This window comes from Humulus lupulus, chromosome 7, assembly GCF_963169125.1.
Source record: "Humulus lupulus chromosome 7, drHumLupu1.1, whole genome shotgun sequence".
Taxonomy (NCBI): Eukaryota; Viridiplantae; Streptophyta; class Magnoliopsida; order Rosales; family Cannabaceae; genus Humulus; species Humulus lupulus.
In genome coordinates, this window is record NC_084799.1 from 151,541,024 (window position 1) to 151,568,114 (window position 27,091).

General features: G+C 40.9%; 1 protein-coding gene across 1 annotated transcript; it reads right to left on the reverse strand.

Moving 5' to 3' along the window:
- Nucleotides 1-3,537: 3,537 nt before the first annotated feature.
- Nucleotides 3,538-26,882, reverse strand: LOC133792292 (uncharacterized; the record flags this gene model as incomplete). Its single annotated transcript, XM_062230197.1, has 5 exons — nucleotides 26,831-26,882; nucleotides 26,003-26,527; nucleotides 4,568-5,141; nucleotides 4,338-4,408; nucleotides 3,538-3,905 (listed from the first exon to the last, which is right to left on the reverse strand). Coding segments are annotated over exons 1-5 (1,590 nt in total), but the record flags the coding sequence as incomplete, so codon positions are not given.
- Nucleotides 26,883-27,091: the final 209 nt, after the last annotated feature.

Here is a 27,091-nt window from a genome sequence, read left to right on the forward strand (position 1 = left end):
GGAGCAGGAGATATATCGCCTATAGGGGGATATATATCGGCTCCCTTTGGCATATTTGAAATTCCATGGAATCCGAGCTAGAAATAACCCTCAACAACTTGGACTTGCACATGCACGTTTTTTACTGAGTTCTGGGCATCTGTTGAACAGAAAATTCAAATTTATTAAGTTATTATTCATTTATTTATCATTTTAAAATGATCTAGTTTCAGTCCTTGAACTCTATAAATAGGGCCTTTCACTCAGCCATTTCATTCATCATTCAAGCATTGTTCAAAGCCTTCAAGCTGCTAAGTTCATTCTAGAGAGAAACACTAGGGTTTTTGGGGTTAAAAGCTTTCCAATTTAAGCTTTTCTAAACACTTGGGAAGTAAGATAGAGTAATATTTCGGTATTGAGGTGTAGATCAAAGTTCTAATCTATCCAAGGTAATGGCTTTTGGTTAGGTGTTTGAGTTTCTTGAAACTTAATGTTTTCGATAAGTTCTTATCTTGATGGTTTAGATATTCTCTTCATCTTATTTTCTTTAGGAAACTTATGGTTTTTACTGTTGGTTTTAGGAGTTTCCAATCCCGCTCTTGTCTCCAATATCCCAGTTTTTGGTAAGGAAAATATATTAGATTTTATGTGTTTTGATTATGTTAATATGCTATGTGTATGTATGTATATATGTATATGTTTTATGTTGTAGTCGCTTGGGAAATATAGTTGGCTTAGTTTGCAAATAAGCAAATCCCAAGATTTTTTTTATTATTATCTTAGACTGTATTTATGATTTAACCTACCTCGAATAGTAGCAAGAGGACCTAGATGGTTTAAACCTACCTCGAATAGTAGTAAGACGACCTAGATGGTTTTTATCACATACTATGGTAATGAATTAATAGCCATTAATATTGTAGTCCTATGTTTTATGATTTTACATTTTTTACGTCATATGTTTTATGTTTTATGATTTATATTTTTAGACTTATGATTTATGATATGTTTTTAGTAGATTTTTCTTGCCGGGCATTTGGCTCATTCCTTTTTATTTTAGATTGTGCAGGAAAATAAACTTGGAAGGCGGGATGGATTCATGGCAGCTTTGGCATGTGTATTGGGAGAAAACTGAATGAATGGACTGATGGGGAAGATCAAGGATGACGCTTATATTTTGAGTCTTTTTAATTATGTATTATGATTTTCTGTATTTAGTATTTGAAGATTAATAATAAAGGTTTAACTTTTTCTTTATGTTTTTATGTAATAACAATGGGATCCCATATTTTGGATTTTTCTATTAAAGTTCTATTATTTTATGTATGTATTCAACAATAGTAGTTATGGCTTATTAGTTTTAATGGTTCGAGATATGTAAGTTAGTCGGGTCGTTACACTTGGGGTTCGATCGTGAATGGCTTTCACGCATGCATGCGACTAAGGTACATGGGGACGGTGGCTCCAATCAACCATGAGAAACGGGAGCTATGGAACTCCCAATGTGGGGGAGGAGCTGTGAAGCTCCGGAGCGGCGACTTTGAAGCTTCAAGACCGAGACACACAGTTGGAAGTCGTGGCTCGGGTTGGTCCTTCGGGGCCGATCGAGTCTTTGGCTCATCATGGTCTCTGCCGAGGTTCACTCCTTGAATCCGAGCTCGCTCATCCATGATGAGTAAAATTTTTCCAGTAATAATTTACATTAAAAATTACAAAATAAATTCCTATGCCATTAAAAATGGCTTACATGAATTCTAACAATGCATGAAAAAACCTAACCCAATAGTACTGTAACGCCCTGGATTGATACGAACCACGCCAACAAGTGTGACGAAACCCGACACCAAATATGGAACAGCCACCAAGAACACACGAGATTGGAATGGAACCGCGACCCAATGCTTAGCCAAGCACGAACCTTGGTATGAGGAAGACGCCACAAACGGGGATGGAATCCGTTTTGATAAGTCAGGATGAACGCCACAAGGAATCTCCTTGATAAGTTCAAAAGTTTCTTCAAGAACTCAAGAAGAAATAAACTCACAATTTCATTCAACATAATCTGATTTTTCACATTGTTTTGGCAGTCCTTATAAGGACGAAAATTACATGAAAACAAGACCCTTGGTCTTCCTAATGAAATCGAAAAATTAAGGACAGCCCCTTTGTCTTCCTAATGAAAACCGAAATTAAAGACAAGCCTTTTGTCTTCCTCATGAAAACCGAAAATTAAAGACAAAAGGACTATTGGACTCACACAAGTCAAATATTTGACTTATCACAAAATAAACAAAGACTAAAAAAAAAACGTGATTAAAAATAAAAAGACTCATTAAGCTCCTAAACTCAGTCAACTTTGATGAGTAAGACAAGTCTTTGTTCTCCTTCAATGTTGACCACGGTCTCCTCTTGTTTTAGGACTTTGTGGACTAGGCTGTTAAGTTCTTCCTTGAATCTCTTGGCTCGTGCCCTCGTCACTGGACCAACTGGAACTTGACTTGATACTTGGGTCTTGGTGTCCTCATCATTCCCCCCCTCTTTAGAAGGATTTGACCTCAAATCGTCACCTGCATCAAAAGGACTCAAATCAGAAACATTAAAAGTAGCACTAACATTATACTCACCTGGTAAATCGAGTCTGTAGGCATTGTCATTGATCCTTTCAAGTACTTGAAATGGACCATCTCCTCGAGGTAGCAATTTTGAACGCCTTTGTGTTGGGAATCGCTCTTTCCTCATGTGTAACCATACCCAATCACCGGGCTCAAAAACCTGCTTATGACGACCCTTGTTAGCTTGCTTAATGTATTGTTCAGTCCTTCTCTCTATGTTGAGTCGCGCCCTCTCATGGATTTTCTTCACAAATTCTGCCTTCTTCTCGCCATCTAAATTCAAATGCTCAGAAACAGGTAAAGGTGATAAATCCAAAGGAGTTAGAGGATTAAAACCATAAACAATTTCAAATGGTGAAAATTTAGTAGCAGAATGCATTGAACGATTATAAGCAAACTCAACATGTGGCAAACAATCTTCCCAAGTCTTAATATTTTTACTTATGATAGCCCTCAACAAGGTGGATAGGGTCCTATTAACTACTTCTGTTTGACCATCGGTTTGAGGGTGACAAGTAGTAGAAAATAATAGTTTTGTCCCAAGTTTTCCCCACAATGTTTTCCAAAAATAGCTTAAGAACTTGGCATCCCTATCTGATACAATTGTTCTAGGCATACCATGTAATCTCACAATCTCCCTAAAGAACAAATCTGCAACGTTAGAGGCATCATCAGTTTTATGACAAGGAATAAAATGAGCCATCTTAGAAAATCTGTCTACAACCACAAAGATTGAATCCCTCCCACGCTTACTTCTAGGTAAACCCAACACAAAATCCATTGAAATGTCAACCCATGGTGAACTAGGGATAGGTAGGGGTGTGTAAAGGCCATTTGGCTGAACTCTTGATTTAGCTTGCCTACAAGTGACACACCTACCACAAATTCGCTCAACATCTCGTTTCATGTGGGGCCAAAAGAAGTGCTCTTGCAACATAGCTAGGGTCTTAGCAACTCCAAAATGTCTCATCAACCCTCCCCCGTGGGACTCTTTAACTAGCAAATCTCTCACAGAACAATTGGGTACACACAACCTATGCTCCCTAAACAAGAAACCCTCATGCCTATAAAATTTTCCGTCAGCAGACTTTTCACAAACAGCATATGTTTCCCCAAAATCATGGTCAGTAGAATACAACTCCTTTATGTGTTCAAACCCAAGAAATTTAGCATCAAGAGTAGAGATTAGGGCATACCTGCGAGAAAGGGCATCAGCAACCACATTCTCCTTACCTTGTTTATAGCGAATGACATAAGGAAATGTCTCAATGAACTCAACCCATCTCGCATGTCTCTTGTTGAGCTTGTGTTGGCCTTTAAAATGTTTCAAGGATTCATGATCTGTGCGAATCACAAACTCCTTTGGCCACAAATAGTGCTGCCATGTTTCTAAAGCACGCACTAGTGCATACAATTCTTTGTCATAGGTGGGGTAATTGAGGGCAGCCCCACTTAGCTTTTCGCTAAAGTATGCAAGTGGTCTCCCATCCTGCATAAGAACAGTGCCAATACCTATTCCAGAAGCATCACATTCAACTTCAAAAGTGTTAGAAAAGTTAGGCAAAGCAAGTAGAGGAGCATGAGTAAGCTTGTATTTCAGTAGCTGAAATGCCTCCTCTTGAGCTTCACCCCATTTAAATATCACATTCTTTTTGATAACTTCTGTAAGTGGTGCGGCGATGGTGCTAAAATTTTTCACAAACCTCCTATAGAAGCTAGCAAGTCCATGAAAACTTCTAACATTACCTATAGTTGTAGGGGTCGGCCACTCTTGGATGGCTTTGATCTTTTCTTCATCCACCTGAATACCTGTAGCACTTACAACAAAGCCTAGGAAAACAAGCTTATCGGTGCAGAAAGTACACTTACTGAGGTTTGCATATAAACTCTGTTTCCTAAGAACATCCAAAACAGAATGCAAATGCAAAACATGGTCATGCAAATTCTTACTATAAATAAGAATATCATCAAAATACACAACCACAAATTTTCCAATGAAAGCACGCAATACATGATTCATTAAGCGCATGAAAGTGCTAGGTGCATTAGTTAGTCCAAAAGGCATGACTAACCAATCATACAATCCATGTTTAGTTTTAAAAGCAGTTTTCCACTCATCCCCTTCTTTCATACGTATCTGATGATACCCACTTTTAAGATCAATTTTGGAAAACACACAAGAACCATGCAATTCATCTAACATGTCATCTAAACGAGGAATGGGATGTCGATATTTTACCGTTATATTGTTGATGGCTCGACAGTCGACACACATCCTCCATGTTCCATCCTTCTTGGGAACTAGAATCACTGGAACAGCACAAGGGCTCATGCTTTCTCTCACATGCCCTTTCTCCATCAATTCTTCAATTTGCCTTTGCAATTCCTTTGTTTCATCAGGATTACTTCTGTAGGCTGGTCGGTTTGGGATGGAAGCACCTGGAACAAAATCAATTTGATGTTCTATTCCTCGAACAGGTGGCAAACCATGTGGTACTTTCTCAGGAAACACATCCTCAAATTCCTGCAAAATAGACACAACAACACTTGGCAGCGGAGAATCAAGTTGGTTAGTATTTAAAAGAGCCTCCTTATACATGAGTAAAATCATGGGCTGTTTTGTACACAATGCTCTCTTAACCTCACTTTTTTTTGCATAAAAATTATTTTGTTTTCTCTCACTTGATTCCACACTTTTCTCTCTTTGTCTCTCTTTTTTCCTCACTCTCATTCATCTTTTCACTCTCTTTTTGCTCACTCATTTTCTTTTTGTCACTCAATTTTTGCAACCTCACTTGATCGTCATACACTTGCTTTGGTGTCAAAGGAGCTAGAGTGATTGTTCGTTGACGGAATGTGAATGAATACTTGTTGGTGAAGCCGTCATGCTGCACCCGCCGATCAAATTGCCAAGGCCTTCCTAGAAGGAGGTGTCCAGCTTGCATGGGAACCACATCACACAACACCTCATCTTCATACTTGCCAATTCGAAATGAGACTAGCACCTGTTTTGTCACCCTCACTTCACCACTATCATTCAGCCATTGCAATTTGTATGGACAAGGATGCCTAAGCGTTGTAAGCCCCAGCTTGGCAACCATGGAAGCACTAGCAACATCAGTACAACTACCTCCATCAATAATGACACTACATACCTTGTCTCTCACATGACAACGAGTGTGAAAGATGTTCTCTCGCTGCACCTCTTCTTCCTCTTCTTTTGCTTGCAAATTCAGGACTCGCCTTGTGACTAGTGCAAGCATCTCACCAGATTCTGGTCCATACTCATTGTCAGAAGCATCTTCCAAAGGTGGCATGTCAGCAAGATCATCTTCATCTTCAGAATCTATCTCTCCACTTTCTCGAATCACCATGACTCTCTTGTTTGGACACTGGCTAGCTATGTGTCCTCGCCCCTGACATTTGAAACACCTTATCTCACTAGAATGAGACTTAGTAGGAGTTGTTTTACCTTGAGGTGGTGTGGCTGTGGTGGCTGGTTTTGGTGTAGATGATGAAGTGGGTTGGTCTTCTTTCTTTGGATAGTTCGACCTCCAAGGTGTTGTACTTGGATTGTGTGGGCTCGGTCTTGACCTCGAACTTGAACTGCCCTTCTTGAGCTGCCTCTCAACTTTGATTGGGTCAGCAATCTCTCGGTTCAACCCATTCAAAAACCTTGCCATGGTTGCCTCCCGATCCTCTTCAACATTGGCTCTAATCATAGCCATCTCCATCTCCTTGTAATACTCATCAACACTTCTGTAGCCCTGACGAAGACCCTGCAACTTAAGGTAGAGATCTCGATAATAATGAGGTGGTACAAACCGTCGCCTCATCACCCTCTTCATGGCCTCCCATGTGTCAATAGGGCGATCTCCACTCCGCCTCCTGTTGATGCACAACTGATCCCACCAAACAATAGCATAATCAGTAAACTCAATGGCAGCAAGTTTTACCTTCTTCATGTCGGAGTAGTTGTGACAATAAAAAACTAGCTCCATTTTCTTCTCCCACTCAAGGTATGCTTCAGGATCACTCTTCCCCTGAAATGCTGGGATTCTCATTTTGATATTCCCCAAATAGTTATCTACCTGGTTCCTATCTTCTCTATTCCCACCATACCTCCTATGGTTACCCGCCGACATCCTATCAAACTCATCATCAGAAACTACCCCTTCTAAATCCCCTTCATTCTCATCCTCCCTTTGGTGTACCCTACCCCTCCTTGGTCTCCGTTGTGCCCCCTCTTCTACCCTATCCAACCGCTCATGTATTTGCTCACACTCCTCCCTCAACATCCTCCTCATCTCCCCCATTAAAGCTTCAATTTGTAGATTTGGAACGGTAGGTGGTGGAGTGTCATTGCCTGCATTTCTTTCTGTATTTTGTGACATGATTGAAAATCTGCAAAAAATAAGGTTAGAAAAAGACCTCACCACACTCCCTCACGTGTTTCACTCAAAGAAAAATGGTCACTCAAGTACACTCGTGTTTGCACTCAATGATGGCTTTTACCCTCAAATAAGCTCACACCTCTGCCTTTTTCCACTCTATTTTCTTCTTTAAGCTCTTTGAAAACTAATGAAACAGTGATATGGAGGTTCAGGCAGCCAATTCTACCAAACAAACCAAACGAAAACCGATGAAAAAGTTGGGAAAAATGGTGATTTTTGGAACACTTGTGTGGGGTTTTGCAAAAAGGCCTCTAGAGCATGGGGAACAAGAATAGAACAAAATTTTTTTTTTTTTTTTTAAGGTTCGGATCCCCTTTGAATTTTTCTTCTTCTTTCTTTTCTCTTGTTTCAATTTTTTTTTTTTTTTTTCAAGAACAAAGAGCCAACCCGAACAAAAAAAAATGAATACCAAAGAGCCAACCCGAAAACCAAGCAATTTATGTTACTAAAACGATTTCAAGAACAAACCAATCTATGATGCAACAACACTCCCCATAACATGAAAAACCAATCTCAGATTTCACCACAACTAAAGCAACAATTGAAACCAGGGACACAATTGAAACAAGGGAATTAACAATACCAATTTGTGGCTCTAGAATACTTTCGGATTTCAAGGGATTTCACAAAGATATAATGGAAATTTTGAAAAAAAGGAAATGATTGAACAAGGAAACAATTGAAATGAGGAAATTAACCAATGGAAATTCAGATTCCACAATTAGAACAAGAGAAACCCAAAGCACATTCGGATTTCACAACAAAAACAAGAGAAAAACTCGATCCCAATTCAGATTTTCACAATAAGAACAAGAGAAACTCAAAGCCCTAATTCACGATTTCAGAGAACAAAAAAAAAAAAAAATAGATAGATTTTCAACAACCCTAATTCAAACGCACCAATTGAACAAAGAACTCTATGAAACAAGATTTGTGGCTCGGATTTCACAACAAATAAACAAGTACAAAGAACTCAAAACACGACTAGATGATGAATTTTTTTTTTTTTTTCAGAAACCCTAAAATAAGAACACGAATTGAATAGGAAAAAAAAAATGAAAAAGGATAGGCCAAACCGAATGATCCTAAGCTCTGATACCAACTGATACGAACCACGCCAACAAGTGTGACGAAACCCGACACCAAATATGGAACAGCCACCAAGAACACACGAGATTGGAATGGAACCGCGACCCAATGCTTAGCCAAGCACGAACCTTGGTATGAGGAAGACGCCACAAATGGGGATGGAATCCGTTTGATAAGTCAGGATGAACGCCACAAGGAATCTCCTTGATAAGTTCAAAAGTTTCTTCAAGAACTCAAGAAGAAATAAACTCACAATTTCATTCAACATAATCTGATTTTTCACATTGTTTTGGCAGTCCTTATAAGGACGAAAATTACATGAAAACAAGACCCTTGGTCTTCCTAATGAAATCGAAAAATTAAGGACAGCCCCTTTGTCTTCCTAATGAAAACCGAAATTAAAGACAAGCCTTTTGTCTTCCTCATGAAAACCGAAAATTAAAGACAAAAGGACTATTGGACTCACACAAGTCAAATATTTGACTTATCACAAAATAAACAAAGACTAAAAAAAACGTGATTAAAAATAAAAAGACTCATTAAGCTCCTAAACTCAGTCAACTTTGATGAGTAAGACAAGTCTTTGTTCTCCTTCAATGTTGACCACGGTCTCCTCTTGTTTTAGGACTTTGTGGACTAGGCTGTTAAGTTCTTCCTTGAATCTCTTGGCTCGTGCCCTCGTCACTGGACCAACTGGAACTTGACTTGATACTTGGGTCTTGGTGTCCTCATCATGGATAGCCAAGACCGCTACACTGTGTACTTATAAAGGTGCAGGACTTGCTAATCAAGTCATTTAGTGAAAACGTGATACAGAAACCACTAAAGAACGAGGCTTAAAAGGTTTTGGTCTCAAAAGGGTACATTTCATATAACTAAATATTTTTACACATGGGATCCCAAAAAGGAACAACGTTCAAAAGTCAGTTTACAAAATTTCCAGAGTTCAAACAACCATTAGCCACTCTAAGGGCAAAACAGACGTTTATGGTTCTCTTGTTCCTGTCTCCCTCTCAACCGTGGCGGCTGAGCAGCTGATCATGTACATTCTGCTCTTAGAGCTCTCCGAATCAGGGCTAATCAAGCTTGCCCTTGCCTTTACCTGCACCACGAAGCACCCGTGAGCCAAGGCCCAGCAAGAAAACGTATCATATTATATAACCAGCAATAATAACATTTGGATAACCCCTTAAGCATGTTCATACCCTTAACATACCACAATAGTCACAAAGCATGAAGATTCAACCAAAGGTTCAGCTAATTAACACTAAGCTATATATCATAACAATCCACCAATCAATAATAACAATCAAATCACATGATAATCAGGGTCGACTCCTTAGGTCGCACCCTCTGTTTACCCCACTGACTCCGGCCCGCTTTAACCGAGCTCAGTGCATAATAAGCTGTCCTTAGCTACCAGTGGTCGAGCCACGCCCTGTGCGCTAGTGTAAACCTCGACACCCTTAGGTCGTTTGTTTACTATTTACATGGCATAATACCATCCTTTACCAAGCATACAAAGTAGGGAACCCTTAGTCCCATTATAAATCCACAACCAGGTGCAGTTTTCTTACCTTTAGTTTCCAAATGTATTGGTTACGTGAGATGCCTCTTGAGCACGATCCGTTTCCTGAGCCCCTAGCTTATACCTAGTCACAACCAAGATAAGGGATACCATTAATAATTGTAAAAGGGCTTCTAAGTAAGGTTCTAGTCTCCGGAACATCAAATTCCACCAAACACGGTAGTAGATTCGATCCCGAGCACCCTAGGTTAAATTCCCATGCTTAACATCCAAAAATCCCAAATTCCCTTAAGGGTCGTGGCTCTAGCCTCCCATGCCGCGGCATGGCCCTCAAACAGAGCCCTCCCACGCTCAGAACTAGACATGCGTCGTGGCCCTACAAGCCCCATGCCGCGGCCCGCCCTCCTTCCTCAGCATGCATCAGCTTCAAAGGGCCGCGACTCACCAAGAACTATGCCGCGGCCCGACCCCTTCGAACCCAAAAAAACCTCCATTTTTAACTCTCAAACCTCACTCAAAACCATCCTAATTCCATAACTCAACTATCACAGAGCTAACATGGTTCCAGCAACATAATCCAGCGAAAACCTAGCCTAATAACTCATCAAAACCCCACTTCAATCTCTGAAACCCAAATGTTCAAGAACACTAAAACCAGCCAAGAAAACATTAGAATTCAAGTATTAAATCATAAATTCGAGCTTACCTTCGGTGCAGAATCAATTCTTTAAGCAATTTCTGAGCTAACTTCCAAGTTCCTAGCTTCAATTCAGTCTTCAATTTCAAAACCCGAAAACCTCTTAGACTCAATCTAAACCACAGAATTTAACAACAAAAGTGTGATTCAATCCTTACCTCAGTCCTGGTTGAATCCCTTAGCTAAAACGGAGCTATTCCCTCAAAAATCTAGCTCAAATCAAAGAGTTTTCAGCTGAATTTCCCTTAGATTCTAATGGTTTCCTTTGAGAGAGAAAGAGGAAAGGAGAGAAGGTCGGTTCCTAATGTTCCATCGAATTCTGTGTTTTACTTAGTCTATTCTTAGGCAATTTAGTTAATCTTGGGGCTCGGGGTGCCAGAAATATCCCCGAGGGCAAAATTCCCCAATATTCCCACCTAGACTTCCTAACCTTAAATATATCTTCAATTATTTATTTCCATAACCCGATAACCTAAATAACCATCCAATACTTGAAATACCCCTTGACTTGCCCAAAGTCAAGTATTAAGCCCTATTGTGACTTTCCCGCTAACTAGCTCCCTAGGATCGCCTCAAATCACATGTTGTAGTTTTACCCACATAATAATGTGGTTCTCACAAATATAGCATATAATCACATTTTCATTCATATAAGCATACTAGCATGCTTATCATATAATCATGTATTAAGTTAATAAATTCACACATAAACCAATTATGCCCTCCCGACACACTAATCAAGGCACTTAAGCCATGTTAATGATTTTTGGTCGTTACAAGTACCATATAATTAACGATTCACATTCATAAACTCAACCATCCATTCACATATATATCACATACATATTTGTTGACCACGATTTTGGCCAATAATGAGTAGACGTCGAAAGGACAGTAAGCCTTGAATAGAAAATAACGACACACATAATTTTATAGTGGTTCAGCCCCAATTTGTTGGTAATAGCCTAATCCACTTGGAGTTGTGATTTATGTACCTACACTTAAGATCAGATGAACCTAAGGCAACTGAGTTTCTTAAGTATAAGTTGAAAAAAATAGAGTTTCTTTCTAGAGAATACAACCTTTCTCTCTCTAAGTTCTCTTTGAAAATGCCCCAAGAATTACCCAAGTAAAAGTTCCCAGAAGTTCTAAAGTCCAAATTTCAAAATTCCCCCTAGAATGATGCCATGAGCTCTTTATTTATATAGGCTCATGAATCGTACATGAAATATCTCCTGTTTTTGACGGGGTCTTTGGTTGTTTTAACCAACTTTAATTAATAAAGTAATAAACAAATTAAAATTACAATAATATGGCTATTACTTTGGGATATCTGAGAGATTCGCGCGGTAGTTATGGGCAATTCTGGTTGTAGTTGTTACTGAGATTCTGTAAAGAAGTCACTGGGCAGATAACTCTTGGGACTCTGACATACCTGGTCGGCTAAATCTTCCTTCTGATGTAGCTGGTTGGGTGAATCTCCCTTCTGATGTAGTTGGTCGGGTGAATCTCCCTTCTGATGTAATTAGTTGGGTAAAACACTCCCTGACCAGGTAAATTCATACCTGGTTGGGTAAATCACTTCCTGACCAGGTAAATTCTTACCTGGTCAGGTAAATCACTTACGGACCGGGTAAATTCTTACCTAGTCGGGTATATCATTTCCTAACCAGGTAAATTCATACCTGGTCGGGTATATCACTTTCTGACCAGGTAAATTCATACCTGATCGGATATATCACTTCATGACCATGTAAATTCATACATGGTCGGGTATATCACTTCATGACCAAGTAAATTCATACCTGGTCGGGTATATCATTTCCTGACCTAGTTAAATGTAATGACCCAAATTTCCTAATAAGGCTTAGGACCTTGATTAGGAGGTCGGGAGGGCCATAATTGATTTATTATTAAATTAAATGATTATGTGCATGTTTAGGTGTATTAAATATGCATGTGGGCCCATTTCTGTTTAATTGGGCAATTTTCATATTTTGGCAATTTTGGGCATCTTTGGCATATATGTGGTATATGTGTGGTGCTTCATTATTATTTGGTTATGCTAGGGTTACTCAGCACGAGACTCTCCTAGGAGGTAAGCTAGTGGGAAAGTCACAACGGGATTTATACTTGACTCAGAGTGAGTTACGGGGTATTTAGCACATTACCAGGATATTGGGTAATGGGAATAAATATTTGATGATAAATTGAGAGTTAGTAAGATCATAGGGAAATTCTGGGAGTTTTGACTATTTTACCCCGGGGTGACATTTTTGAGACCCCGAGCATTAGGATTAGAATGTTCTCTCTTCCTCCCATTCCCTTTTCGACACCCGATCACATTTTCGAAGGAAACATGAGTTTTAGGACTCGGATTCAAGCGAGGATCGAGGCATAGAAATTCTAGGGAAGATTAGAAGCTTTTTAGCCAGAGAATTTAGTTGGGAACAACTCAATCGGAGGTAATTCAAGTTTTATGTTTTAAGTTTTTAAAGTTTTAAGCTTGGATTGGGTTTTGTGTTTTGATGAGTTTTTAAATGAATTGGACCTTGGGGTTTTATTGGTATTGGATAATTAGGATGCTTGGGAACATTGATTTTTGGATTTGGAGATGTTTGAGTAGGTTTTTGGAAGGATTTAAAAGCGGAAAAATGAGGTTTTTGACTAGGTTTGTGGTTGGGTCGCGACCCTGTTCTTGGGCGCCGCAGCCCAGGCTTGATGAAGGAGGACGCTTGCTGTCTGGGTAGTTAGGGTCGCGATGCAAGGTAGGAGTGCCGCAGAGCTAGGCACAGGCAGATTGGGTTAGGCTCATAGGGAGGTAGCGAGTCACGGCGTAAGTCTGGGTGGGGCTGCGGCGCTTAAGGGAAATTTTTCCCATATTTGGTTTTTAGTCGTGGGAACTAAACGCTAAGGGCTTGGGATCGATCCTACTTTCCAGTTGAGTAGGATTCGACATCCCGGAGGCTAGGTTTGGAAGTATTTATTTACTCATTTTGATGAGGTTTATATTATGGTTGTGACTAAGTTATCACTAGGGGCTTGGAAACAGGATCGTTCTTGTGGCTTGTTTATTGGTAACCTGTGCTTGGACCAAAGGTAAGAAAACTGAACCCATTATGTGATGCATGAGAAACATGTGATTAGGGCATGACATGAATATTGAATATGAGATTGATCAGAGCTTGAGTCTCTGTAATTGTGCATGATCATAATTATGCTAGTGATTGTTAAGTAAGAATGTTGAATGCTCTACATTTGGATATTTGACATATGATATATGCCTGGATGCATTGCTTACTTGTGAATGGCACTGACTCATTAGTCAGAATCGGCAATGGTGTCAGTGTTAACTGTAAAGCTGTGACTCATTAGTCAAGTTCGGTAGTAGTACTGAGCACTAGTTGTATGGTATTGGCTTAAGAGTCAAGAACAATATTAGCATGTTTAACGCAAGCCGAAAAGAGGAAAAATGAGGTTTTAAGCTGGGTTTGTGGTCGGGTCACGGCCCTGTTCTTGGGCGCCGCAGCCCAGGCTTGATGAAGGAGGACGCTTGCTGTCTGGGTAGTTAGGGCCGCGATGCAAGGTAGGAGCGCCACGGCGCTAGGCACAGGCAGATTGGGTTAGGCCTCCATAGGGAGGCAACGAGTCGCGGCGCAAGTCTGGGTGGGGCTACGGCGCTTAAGGGAAATTTTGCCCAGATTTGGTTTTTAGTCGTGGGAACTAAACTCTAAGTGCCTGGGATCGATCCTACTATCCAGTTGAGTAGGATTCGACATCCCGGAGGCTAGGTTTGGGTTTGGAAGTATTTATTTACTCATTTTGATGAGGTTTATATTATGGTTGTGACTAGGTTACCGTTAGGGGCTTGGAAACAAGATCGTTCTTGTGGCTTGTTTATTGGTAACCTGTGCTTGGACCAAAGGTAAGAAAACTGAACCCAGTATGTGATGCATGAGAAACATGTGATTAAGGCATGACATGAATATTGAATATGAGAATGATCAGAGCTTGAGTCTCTGTAATTGTGCATGATCATAATTATGCTAGTGATTGTTAAGTAAGCATGTTGAATGCCCTACATTTGGATATTTGACATATGATATATGCCTGGATGCATTGCTTACTTGTGAATGGCACTGACTCATTAGTCAGAATCGACAATGGTTTCGGTATTAACTGTAATGCTGTGACTCATTAGTTAAGTTTGGTAGTAGTACTGAGCACTAGTTGTATGGTATTGGCTTAAGAGTCAAGAACAATATTAGCATGTTTAACGCAAGCCGAAAAGATTAGATCTAATTGGCATAAGCATTGAATGACTCATCATGAGCATTAATGCCTGACCGACCTCAAGTTCGATGAAAACTAAAAGCGCTTGTCTAGCCTAATGCTGAGCCCAAGTTAGTGACTTACTCATCAGTCACTCATCTGATTCAAGTTTGTGACTCCACAGTAACTCATCTGGTTTAAGTTAGTGACTTACTCATCAGTCACTTGTCTGGTTAGGGCTACACGCCCCAGCATGATTATCATAATCTCAAGTGTTAATCACTCATTTGATTAGGGCTACACACCCTAGCATGATTATCAAAATCTCAAGTGTTAATCACTCATCTGATTAGGGCTACACGCCCCAGCATGATTATCAGAATCTCAAGTGTTAATCACTCATCTGATTAGGGCTACACGCCCCAACATGATTATCAGAATCTCAAAGTGTTAATCACTCATCTGAATAGGATTGACTTAATAGTCATCCATACAGGAGGGCAGGATCCACAATCATTGTTTAGACTTATTTGCATGCATGAATAGGGCTATTATTGCTAGGCATGCCTATTATGACTTAGTAACATGTTATTACTGTTCATCAGCATATTGAGTTTTCTTACTGAGCTTCGGCTCACGGGTGCTATGTGGTGCAAGTAAAGGCAAAAGAAAGCTGGACCATCATTAAGTTGGAGAGCTTAGGTGACGATGTGTACATATGCGTCTGCTCGACCGCCACGACCGAGGGTTTAAAGAGGAACTAGGGTTAAACCCTATTTTGCCGCTTAGTTCGGCTGGTTGTAAATATCTTATTGTAATTAACCTTTAAATTATATTTTGGGATCCCAATGTATACAGTAAACATTTTAGTGAAATGTTGTATCTTAACCAAAAAAATTTAATCCTAAACCGTTAATCATACTTAGTTAAACTAATATGGCCAAATGACTCAATTAGCGTGTTTAGCACTATTTAAAATGCACACCGTAATGGTCCCTGGGTAGTAGGGCGTTACATTAAACATCCCCGCGGTCAATGTTCTATCCGACCAGTGACGCGACGATTCTGTAGGTCATTTTCTATCCTTTGCACTTCCCTTGGTTGACACATTTATTAACCATTAATGCTCCACCTGGTAGTCCTGAGTTGCCACATGTCACCTCTAAATGCCACATCATTATTAACCTCTGATTACTACTGATACGAACCACACCAACATTGTGATGAAACCCGACACCAAATATGGAACAGCCACCAAGAACATACGAGATTGGAATGGAACCGCGACCCAATGCTTAGCCAAGCACGAACCTTGGTATGAGGAAGACGCCACAAACGGGGATGGAATCCGTTTGATAAGTCAGGATGAACGCCACAAGGAATCTCCTTGATAAGTTCAAAAGTTTCTTCAAGAACTCAAGAAGAAATAAACTCACAATTTCATTCAACATAATCTGCCCTTTCACATTGTTTTGGCAGTCCTTTTAAGGACGAAAATTACATGAAAACAAGACCCTTGGTCTTCCTAATGAAACCGAAAAATTAAGGACAGCCCCTTTGTCTTCCTAATGAAAACCGAAATTAAAGACAAGCCTTTTGTCTTCCTCATGAAAACCGAAATTAAAGACAAGAGGACTATTGGACTCACACAAGTCAAATGTTTGACTTATCACAAAATAAACAAAGACTAAAAAACGTGATTAAAAATAAAAAGACTCGTTACAAGAAGCTAAATATTGATCAAGCTCCTAAACTGGTGTCCTCATCATTCCTCCCCTCTTGACTTGGATCAACTGGAACTTGACTTGGATTTTGAGTTTTGGTGTCCTCATCAACTACATGGGGACGGTGGTTCCAATCAGCCATGAGAAATGGGAGCTATGAAGCTCCCAACGTGGACGAGGAGCTGTGAAGCTCCGGGGTGGTGGCTTTGAAACTTCGTGATCGAGACACAAGGCTGGAAGCCATGGCTCAGGTTGGTCCTCCGAGGCCGATCGAGTCTTTGGCTAGTCATGGTCTCGGTCTCATCTCAATGAGACCGGGGTTCACCCCTTGAACATGAGCTCGGTTATCCATGGTGAGTAAAAGTTTTCTAGCAATAATTTACATTAAAAATTACAAAAAAATTTCCTGTGCCATTAAAAATGGCTTACATGAATTCTAACAATGCATGAAAAAATCTAACCCAATAGTACCATATAATAAACGATTCACATTCAACCACACATTCATAAACTTAACCATCCATTCACATATAAATCACATACATATTAAATTCAAGAAATCCACACAACATTTACCAATTTTTAGTTATTATGGTCTAAATCAAAGAACAACGTAAGCAATTTATAAAATTCAATTAAAACCATAAGCCAAGAATCTCAACATATATCCATTGCATTAAATTAACCATATAAAAGATAGAGAAAGTTATTGTAACGACCCAAATTTACTAATAAGGCTTAAGGGCCTTGATTAGTGTGCCGGGAGGGCATAACTGTATTATATTTTAATTAATGATTAAAAGCATGTTGTATGATTATTTGAATATCTGGGATGCATGACTATGTGTATTAATATGGATGTAGGCCCTGACTAGGTTAGAAGGGGCATATTCGTAATTTTGGCCTGTTGAGGGCATAATTGTATATATATTTGTGATAAATTGATGAGACCACATTATTACGTGGATATATTTGTAATCTGTGACTCAAGGCAATCCTAGTGAGCAGTAAAGCGAAAAATTCACGGCGGGGATTTATACCCGGCTCAGAGCGAGCCTAGGGGTATTTCTGGGAATTTAGAGAATATATTGGAATCTATTTTGATATTGAGGAATATAATTGGTGATTAGTTAGGTGTCGGGAAGTAAGCGGTAAATATTAGAGACATTTGAGGAATTAGCGGGAATTGGGTGTAATGACCAAAATGCCCCTAGGAGTTTTAAAAGCTTAGTTTTAGTTGGGAGGGAAAATTGGTCATTTGGCTTCTAAGGGATAAGTATTATTAAGCTTTATGCCATAGTGGATAGTGTAGAAAGAGTTTGAAGTCTGAAGAAAGAAAAGAAAAGGAAAAAAAAAGGGGAATTAGGAGTCTATTTTTCTCTCTCTCGGTTGGAGGTTTCTTCCTCATTTCTGAAGGAATTTGGAGTTGAAACTCAGGGAGAGTCTGGGCAGGAGCTTGTGGCTAGGGTACTGGCTTGGTTTGAAGAGTTAGCAAGGGTTGTTCATCATTTGAGGTAAGGTTCAAGGTAGCTTTTCAGTTTCTGGTTCTTAGTATAAATATGGATGTTGAGATGAATTTTGGTGGGAATTCTAGGGAATTGAGGTTGAAGCTTTGAGGAGTGAAAGCTAAGGAAGAGTGGAGATTAGCCTAAGGTTGAAGCTCTTTGTTTAAGGTAAAAAGCTCTGATCTTGGTCACTTGAATTCTGTGGTTTCAGTTGTTTTCCTGTTGAGTTTTTGGGCTTTAGGTTTAGCTATGGTGAATTCCTTGATTTGGGGTGCATGTGATTGAGTTTTGTGTTGTTAGGACTTATAGGATGAGTTGAGGATGTAGGAAGGCTTGTTATGAAGTTTGGTTGAGGTTTGGGAAGGTTTGGCTCGAGGAAATTGAAGGAAGAAAATGCAGGGTTTGCTGTGCTGTGACTAGCACTGTAGCGCTAGCCTTTGGGCGCAACAGCGCTAGGCTTTATGGTCTGGGGCGTTTTAGGCTTTGTTTGTAGCGCTGTAGCGCCCACTTTAGGGCGTTGTAGCGCTACCCTGTCTCCAGAAAGGGGTTTTTGGGTTATTTCTTACGGCTTTCGCCCGGGGGCTCGGGGTTTGATTCCACCACCCCGTTTGGTGGAATTAGGGCTTTCCGAGGGCTCGAGATTGGTCCCGAGGCTAGGTTTTGGATTTGAGGTTTGGTGATGATTCTGATTTGTGGCTGTGACTAGGTGTTCGCTAGGGCTCAGACGGGATCGTGCTTGAGGATCAAATTGCACAAAGCTAGCGAAATCTAAAGGTAAGAAAACTGCACTCGGATATGTGTTTGTGATGGGACTAAGAGCTCCTTATATTTGTATGATGTCATAGATGGTTATTATACCATGGGACATGTGATAAATGGCCTAAGGGTGCTGTAAATAATACTTGTGCACAGGGCGCGGCTCGACCACTGGTAGCTGAGGACAGCTTAATATTCACTGAGCTCGGTTTAAGCGTGCTGGAGTTAGTGGGATAAATAGAGGGTGCGGCCTAAGGGCGTTAACCCTGGTTATCATATGTGAAATGATTATTAATATGAAATGATATACTTGGTATGCTGAATACTTGAATAACATGAATAATTGGACTGTTGAGTGCATGTTTATATTGTATGAGTTACCCAATTGTTTGCTTGAATTATGCTCTGTTATTGTATTTTCTTGCTGGGCCTTAGCTCACGAGTGCTACGTGGTGCAGGTAAAGGCAAAAAGGCAAGTTGGACCAATCCTGAGATGGAGAGCTGCGGGGCTGAATGTACATAGTCAGCTGATCGGCCGCCACGGCCGAGGAGTGACACAGGACGAGAAGAGCTTAATTGTCTGTTTTTCCTTAGAATGGCTAATAACTGTACTTTTATCGTAAAATTTTGTAGGCTGTCTCTTAACTTTACAACCTTTGGGATCCCATGTAAAGAAAATGTTTGTTTATAAGAACTGAAGCTTTTAAGACCAAAATCCTTTTAACCCTAGCTCAACTGTAGTTTCAGTGACACGTTTCAAATTAAACGACTTGATTAGTAAGTCTTGCACCTTTATAAACACACAGTGTAACGGTCTTGTCTATCCAGGGCGCTACAGTTACCTCTTGATGCCTATCAAGATTCCTCATATCTTTTTGTATATTTACGATCATCCAATCCTCGCAATTCCAATGTGACAGGTCTCACACCTTGATCTTCCAAATATGCTTCTAACACACTAGAATGTGTGTGGGCATAGATTACTATAGGATTGATTTCTAGTAATTACTAAGTGTTCTCAACTCATGAGATTTAGTGACGGTGAAGAGAAAAGGGAAGAGAGACTTTTCTGAGAGCGGCTAGGTTTTTAGAAAACTAGATTGATCATCATATTAAGTCAAACTATATTGATGTATTAGGGTTTTTATTTAATCCAATAAAGATAACTAATATTTTTTATTTAAACTAAATTTAAATAATAAAATATATTTATTACCTTTCTTTTATTTAATATCAAATATTTTAAACTAATCAAAGTATCTCATTAAATAAATATATTTTGAATATTATATCTAATAAAATTAAAGACAAATCTACATGACACTCCTATAGTGCTACACGCCTATGACTATAGTCATAGGCATGTGGAATTATTTTAATGCTCAAAAAAGTTTTTCTCAATTTGTCTTCTGTGCATCCTAATTTCAGCACGAGTCTTTTACTCATATCGTGTACAACTTGTAGGTAACTACAGGGAAGGAATAGCCTATAAGTCCAAGTATCCTCCACGTTTATAGTACGGTTCTCACGACGATTGCCCGAGCTAGGGATGCATAAATTGAAAAGTGTGAGCTTGTAATATTTACAAGGCATGACCTCCATGGTACGAGCTTCACGGTGCATTCAGCTCGTGGTAACTTGGAGATATGGCGTGTCCACGGATCCCCAAAGACTCGGATACTTTATACGATCATTTATGGCCAGCCTGTGATAGTTAATGTCCCAGATATTAGGAGATTATTCTCATGATCAGATCATATCCTAGTATAAATAAGAATATTTCATAATAAATGTAATATATACGCAAATCCGTGATTGACTCACGCGGTTATCCAAACCTATCCAAGGAACTTCTCTATAAATGTTGAGAATATTGGACAGGAAAAGGAGGAGGATTATTCTGAAATACTGAGACTCTGTGCAAATGGAGAGAGAAAAACAGTAATAATATAGACTCGTGGACTAGGTGGATTTTAACCACTGTACCACGTAAAAAGACCAGTGTTCTTGAGAGTAATTTTCTTACTTCAGTTTACCATCAAGCACTAATTCAACCTTGTTATTTTCTTGATTCACTGTTGGCGAAAAACCGCATCAATAGTTTGGTGCTTTCATTGAGAGTTGAGATTAGTGCTTTCATCAAAATTCCCAACCAAACCTCATCATGGGGGTCACTCTCTCGATGCACGACAATGAGATGGAGCAGCCTGGTGAACAGGGGGCCCACTATACTATTGTTCCAAATGAGCAGGCCCTGAAGTTTAACAACACCTGGGAAAGCAATCGGTTGGCCACAGTGATACTGGGAGTTCGGCGTCATTGCCGCCGAATCCAAACCTAGAATACTTAACTGCGGTGGAAATGGAAAATGTGTAGTTAAGAAGCAATCTTGCTAGGGAAAATAGGAAAATCAAGGAGGTTTTGGCTCGGTTACCCCCTCTTGCAACCAAAGTTAATGTTGGAAAGAGGCAAAGTGGGTCTCATAAGTCCCACAGGAATAACTGATCCAAGCCAAGTCGATTAGTTAGAACTGCCACCCCAAGTTTTGTGCCCACAGCACAAGATCGCCGAACTACTCAACCTAGTGGCCCTCCCAGGGGTCATCGAAAAATTAGTCGGTTGGTCAGAACTGCGACTCCAAGCTCAGTACCACCATCGCACGCACATGGTAATACCCATGAATCAAACCAGAGCTTAGGTGAACCAGGACACTCCTCCTCCGATAATAGGAGGAGATATAGCCACCATATCGGGAGGACCTCATTTGGCAGGCACGAGCAGAGGTGCCAAGAAGATGTATATCAACGAGTTGAAATCCCATAACAGAGTCGAGTTTGTCCCGGAGCAATGGTTGTCAAAGAAGCAGCGATTGGAAAAACCACCAATCAATTTTATAGAGGAAGATGCTAGCCACGTTCAGTTCCCACATAATGATCCTCTGGTGATAACCGTTTAGCTCGCCAACAGGAGAGGTAGGAGGACGCTAGTAGATAATGGAAGTTCCGTGAATCTACTCTTTAGGTCCACTTTAGAAAATATGGGATTGTCTGTAACTGAGATAAAGGTCACCTCCATGATTCAATATGGGTTTTCTGGTGAAGGTTCGACAGCTATAAGAACAATAGAGTTAGTGGTAACATTGGGTGAAGGTCGGCGAACTGTCTCCAAACTTCTCGAGTTCGTGGTCATCGATTGTCCAGTTGCATACAATGCAATTTTGGGTCGACGTGCATTGATGGCATTCGAAGCCATAACCTCTATCTGCCACCTAGAAATCACATTCCCCTCATCCACAGGAATATGCACTATTAAAGGCGATCAGCTCGCTGCCAGGGAATGTTATAGCATTTCCGTGAAGGGAAAATCACAGCCCGGGTAGCATGCAATGGCCATAAATGACGGAGGTGAGGAGTCCCAAGAAGTAGAAGTTGCCTCCGGGACGGAAGAACCTCAAGGAACAAAGGATAGAGACGTCGCCCCAAGTAATGACATCGATCGATGAATGGGCGAAGATAGGTTAGAGATCCAAGCTATGAGGAGCTCGATGAAATAAATATAGATCCCGCAGACGCTTCAAGAGTCGTTAAGATTGGACAAAATCTTGGCGATGATAGGAAGAAGGAGTTGATTAATTTTCTACAAGGGAATCTAGATGTCTTCGCTTGGTCTCATGAAGACATGGTGGGAATAAGCCCAAGTGTGATCATGCATACCCTAAACTTGGATGAGAACGTGCCTGCCCAATCCCAAAAACAGAGACGTTTGGGAACAATCCGAGCTGAGGCATTGGAAGAAGAAGTAACTCGATTATTAAAGTGCGGATTCATTCGTGAAAAAAAATACCCGATCTGGGTAGCGAATCCTGTCCTGGTACCAAAGTCGAATGGAAAGTGGCGAACCTGCATCGATTTCTCCGATCTGAATAAAGCTTGTCCTAAGGCTTGTTTCCCATTGCCGAGGATTAATCAGTTGGTAGACGCCATCGTGGGACACAAGCATTATGGATGCATACTCTGGATATAACTAGATCGTGATGAATCCTGTGGACCATGAGCATACTAGCGTTATGACTCCAACGAATGTATACTGTTATAAAGTTTTGCCCTTTCGGCTGAAGAACGCTGGGGCTACCTACCAATAGATAGTCAACAAAATGTTCGTTGATCAGATCGAGAAAAACATGGAAGTGTATGTCGATGATATGCTATTCAAGTCAAAGACTGACGATAACCATGTTTCCGATCTGAAGGAATGTTTTGAAATCTCGAGGAAATACAATATGAGGCTAAATCCCCATAAATGTACTTTTAGAGTAGCGTCGGGAAAGTTTCTGGGATTCATAGTCAATACAAGGGGGATAGGGGTGAACCCAGAGAAAATCAGGTCATTGTTGGAGATGCCTTTGCCCAGCTCGTGCAAAGAAGTTCAGAGCTTGACTGGAAAAGTGGCGGCACTAAACCGATTTATTTCAAAGTCCACTGACAAGTGTTTGCCGTTTTACAACTTGCTGAGAGGAAATAAGAAATTTAATGGACTGAGGAGTGTGAGCTGGCATTCCTCTCCCTAAAGACGCATTTGGCCGAACCCCCAGTATTGTCTAAGCCTATATCTGGAGAACCCCGTTCCTATATTTGGCCGTAACAGAAAACGCGGCCAGCACCGTGTTAGTTCGGGAAGAAGACCGTGCTAAAAAACCAGAGTACTATATAAGCAAAAGACTCCTTGGGGCTGAATCACGGTACCCACTAATAGAAAAGATAGCATTATGCCTGATATTGGCTTCCAGGAAACTTAGACCATATTTCCAGTCCCATTCAATCAATGTCATGACCGACCAACCTCTAAGGCAGGTATTACAAAAACCTGAAGCATCGAGACACCTTTTAAAATGGTCAGTAGAACTCAGCCAGCTCGAGATACTGTACACACCACGAACCTCGATCAAGAGCAAGGCCTTGCTGATTTTGTGGCTGAATGCACCAAATTTCAAGAGGAGAATTTGAAGGAGCCGGTGCAAGAGTTGTGGAAGATATTTGTGGATGGCTCATTTAACGAGAATGGATCCGGAGTTGGGATCATATTGATCTCTCCAGAGGGGCATCGATTCCATACATCGCTGAGATTCGGATTCGAAGCATTAAACAACGAAGCCGAGTATGAGGCTTTGTTGGTCGGGCTCAAAGTGGCAAAGGAATTGAAAGCAGGGGTCATCCAATGTTATAGTGATTCCCAGCTTGTGGTTAATCAAGTTCTGGGAGAATATCAAGCGTGTGGTATCAAGATGGCAGCTTACCTAGCCAAGGTGAAGAAAGAGCTGTTAGAATTTGAATGTGGTACTGTTGAACATATCCCTCATGAGAAGAACACTAATGCTAATGCTTTGGCAAGACTTGCCACCACCAAGGAAGCTGAGACTTTGAACATAGTACCAGTGGAATTCTTGGAGAGTCCAAGGGTGTTAGAAAAAGTGATAGAGGTTGAGATGATTAACACAAGGCTGACCTGGATGACCCCCATAGTGGAATACCTTACAACAGGAAGGTTACCTGAGGAAAGAAAGACAGTGAGAAAGATACTCTATCAAGCTCCGAGATATGTGATAATAGATGGAACGTTACACGGACGTGGTCATTCACAACCTCTTCTACGATGTGTTCTGCCTGAGGAGGCTAAAACCATTCTGCAAGAGGTGCATGAAGGCTTTTGTGGAGATCATGCTGGGGGGCAAAACTAAGCCTTGAAAATATTAAGACAGGGTTATTTTTGGCCCACTTTAACAAAAGATTCCATCTCCCATGTTTAGAAATGTGACAAATGCCAGCACTTCACCATAGTTGCCCGAGCTGCTCTAGTTGAGCTGACAATGATCTCATCCCCATGCCCATTTGTAGTATGGGAAATTGATTTAATAGGATCTTTACTTATGGGAAAGGGAGGAGTTCGTTATGCGGTGGTGGCTATTGACTATTTCACGAAGTGGGTAGAGGCCGAGCCTTTGGCAACCATCACTTCAAAGAGAGTCCTCGACTTTGTGGTTAAAATCATTGTGTGCCTGTTTGGGCTTCCTAAAAAGATCGTGTCAGATAATGGAACCCAGTTTGATAGTGATCTCTTCACCGATTTCTGTGAAAGACACGGCGTAATCAAAAGTTTTTCTTCGGTTGCATATCCACATGCCCATGGACAGGTCGAAGCTGTGAATAAGACCCTAATAGCGAGCCTCAAGAATAGGTTAGATGAGGCCAAAGGAGTCTGGCCCGAGCAGCTCCCACAAGTTACTTGGGGGGCATATAACCCGAGATGAATCAGAGCAAGGTAGCCGATTTAAAATCCTGGATACAACCAGGTAGAAAAATATCCTGGATATAACCAGGTTGGAAACTTAGAAGCTTGGAAAATTAATTATTTGACGGCTTCTTAAGAGCACAAGGTGTCAATAAACCTAGCGCGAACTAAGCTCAAATTACTTAAAACCCTAGATACAACTAGACCCAAAACTTAGAAGTTAGCAAAATTTGAATATTTGATGGCTTTCCAAAAAGCTCAAGATGTCAATAAACCTAACGCAAACTAAGTTTGAAATATTTAAAACCCCGAATATAACTGGGTCCAAGGCCTGACACATAACAGGTACGATATAAATCAACACATTTAATTTGGAAATTACCAAACAAAATATCTATCCCGTTCTAATGATCAATTCCTAAAATCTTGAATGTGCAAGTATCATAAAGCATAAACATGAGGGATAATCAAGGAAAAGACAAATAGATTAAAAATTAGATATATAAATTAAAATTCAAGTTTTCCCGAAAAAAAAACTCGAACTGGCCCAAGGACAATTGTTTACAAACACATAAAAATAAAAAAGAGAAATAAAAAAAGGCTTCATCAAGCCCCTCCAGAGCGTTCTGAGGAAGCATCCCCAGTCTCCGACTGCTCTTATAAGATCCGGGCATTAAATTTCTCAAGGTATGGATCCCACAGCACGGGAGCCATGAAAGAGAAGTTGCCATCCTGGTTAAATGCCCAGCAATGGTACAACATGCCTTCCATGGAGGACATTGAGGCCGTTTTCTCCTCCTTAACAGCGACCTCAGCCTCTAGCTACTACTTGGCTTTGGCCTCAGCAACCTCGACCTGAAGGGCAGCCAAGGCAACCTTTGCAACCTGTTCGTTTTCTTGAGATGATGCAAGGGCATCCTGGGCATCGTGCTCGCCTTTTTGAGCAGCTACAAGGGTAGCTTTGGCAGTTCGCTTGCCTTCTGGAGCAGCGGTTAAGGCGGTCTTGGCAGCCTGGAGCTTAGTTTGGAGTTCATCATTCCTAGCCCTAGCCCGGGCTATATTGTGGTGCTGAGCCAGGGTCGAGACAAGTTAGACGCATACTTGGGCAAAATGAAAAGAAGAAATTCACTAAGGAACGATATCTTACTTTGAGAGTCATCCCCAAGGCGTACTCTAGGACGTTCTCTGGGCTCCTCTCTTCTAGCGTCCTCAAATCCCTCGGGTTGGCTTTATATACGTGCTCCACCATGTGGTTCCCTGTCTCGTAGAGAGTTCCCCGAAAAGTATCGGGGATCTTCTCCAGATCCTGAGGATTGATTGGGATACGCACAGTAGTGGTGGGGACAAAAGGAGTTGGGGGGTCAACTTGTATAACTTGATCCCGAGTAGGAGCAAGTGGAAATCGAGGAGGAGGCGGAGGAGGAGGAATCCTTTGCTCTTTCACGATGGAAGTTGGAGCTGTTGAGCTCGTAATTTTCCCCTTAGCAAGAGATTTGCAGGTGTTTCCTGCCGCAGGAAGCATTTTCTTTGCAAACCGGGGCTTCTTTATGGCAGAACCCAAGCTGGTTCTTCCCCCCTGGAATGCTGTGCGGAGGTCGGGAGCTCTTGATCGTTCCAACTCTTCGCCTGAAAATAACAAGAAGGGAGTTAATACACAAGTACAGTCATAAATTTACATGAAAGAAATAAATGAAAGTCCTACCCTCTGGGCTAGGGGAGGAGTCTATTATCACGACCTCCGGCCTTGGGATTACTGGAGGAGATGGGGAGTCTAAGTCTACAATTTCTTGGATTATAGGAGGTTCGGGTTCAAGTTCTACCTCGGGGCTAGACTCATCTACATATTGCCTAAATCCAGGGCCAAAGGTGCCTTGGAGTAAAGAAGGCCACGACCTACGATTTGTCCCATGCACCTCAAAAATGGCTGACCTAAAAAGGTTGCGGTGTTATCTACAACAATAGTGCCCTTAGGATAACCCATATCATGACGCAACACTGGATGGTCCACACACAGGAGTAGGGTTATGTTACGGTCTGGATTGCTAGGGTGGCAGTGAACGAGCTGATTTGGGTTAAATCTAACTAGCTTAAAATCGGCGACAACCCTATCTAATTCCCTATAAGGGTATGGGTTACCTTGGCCGGAGGAGCCGGCTGCTGCCCACTATGCAGCTCGTTCTAGGTCAGGGT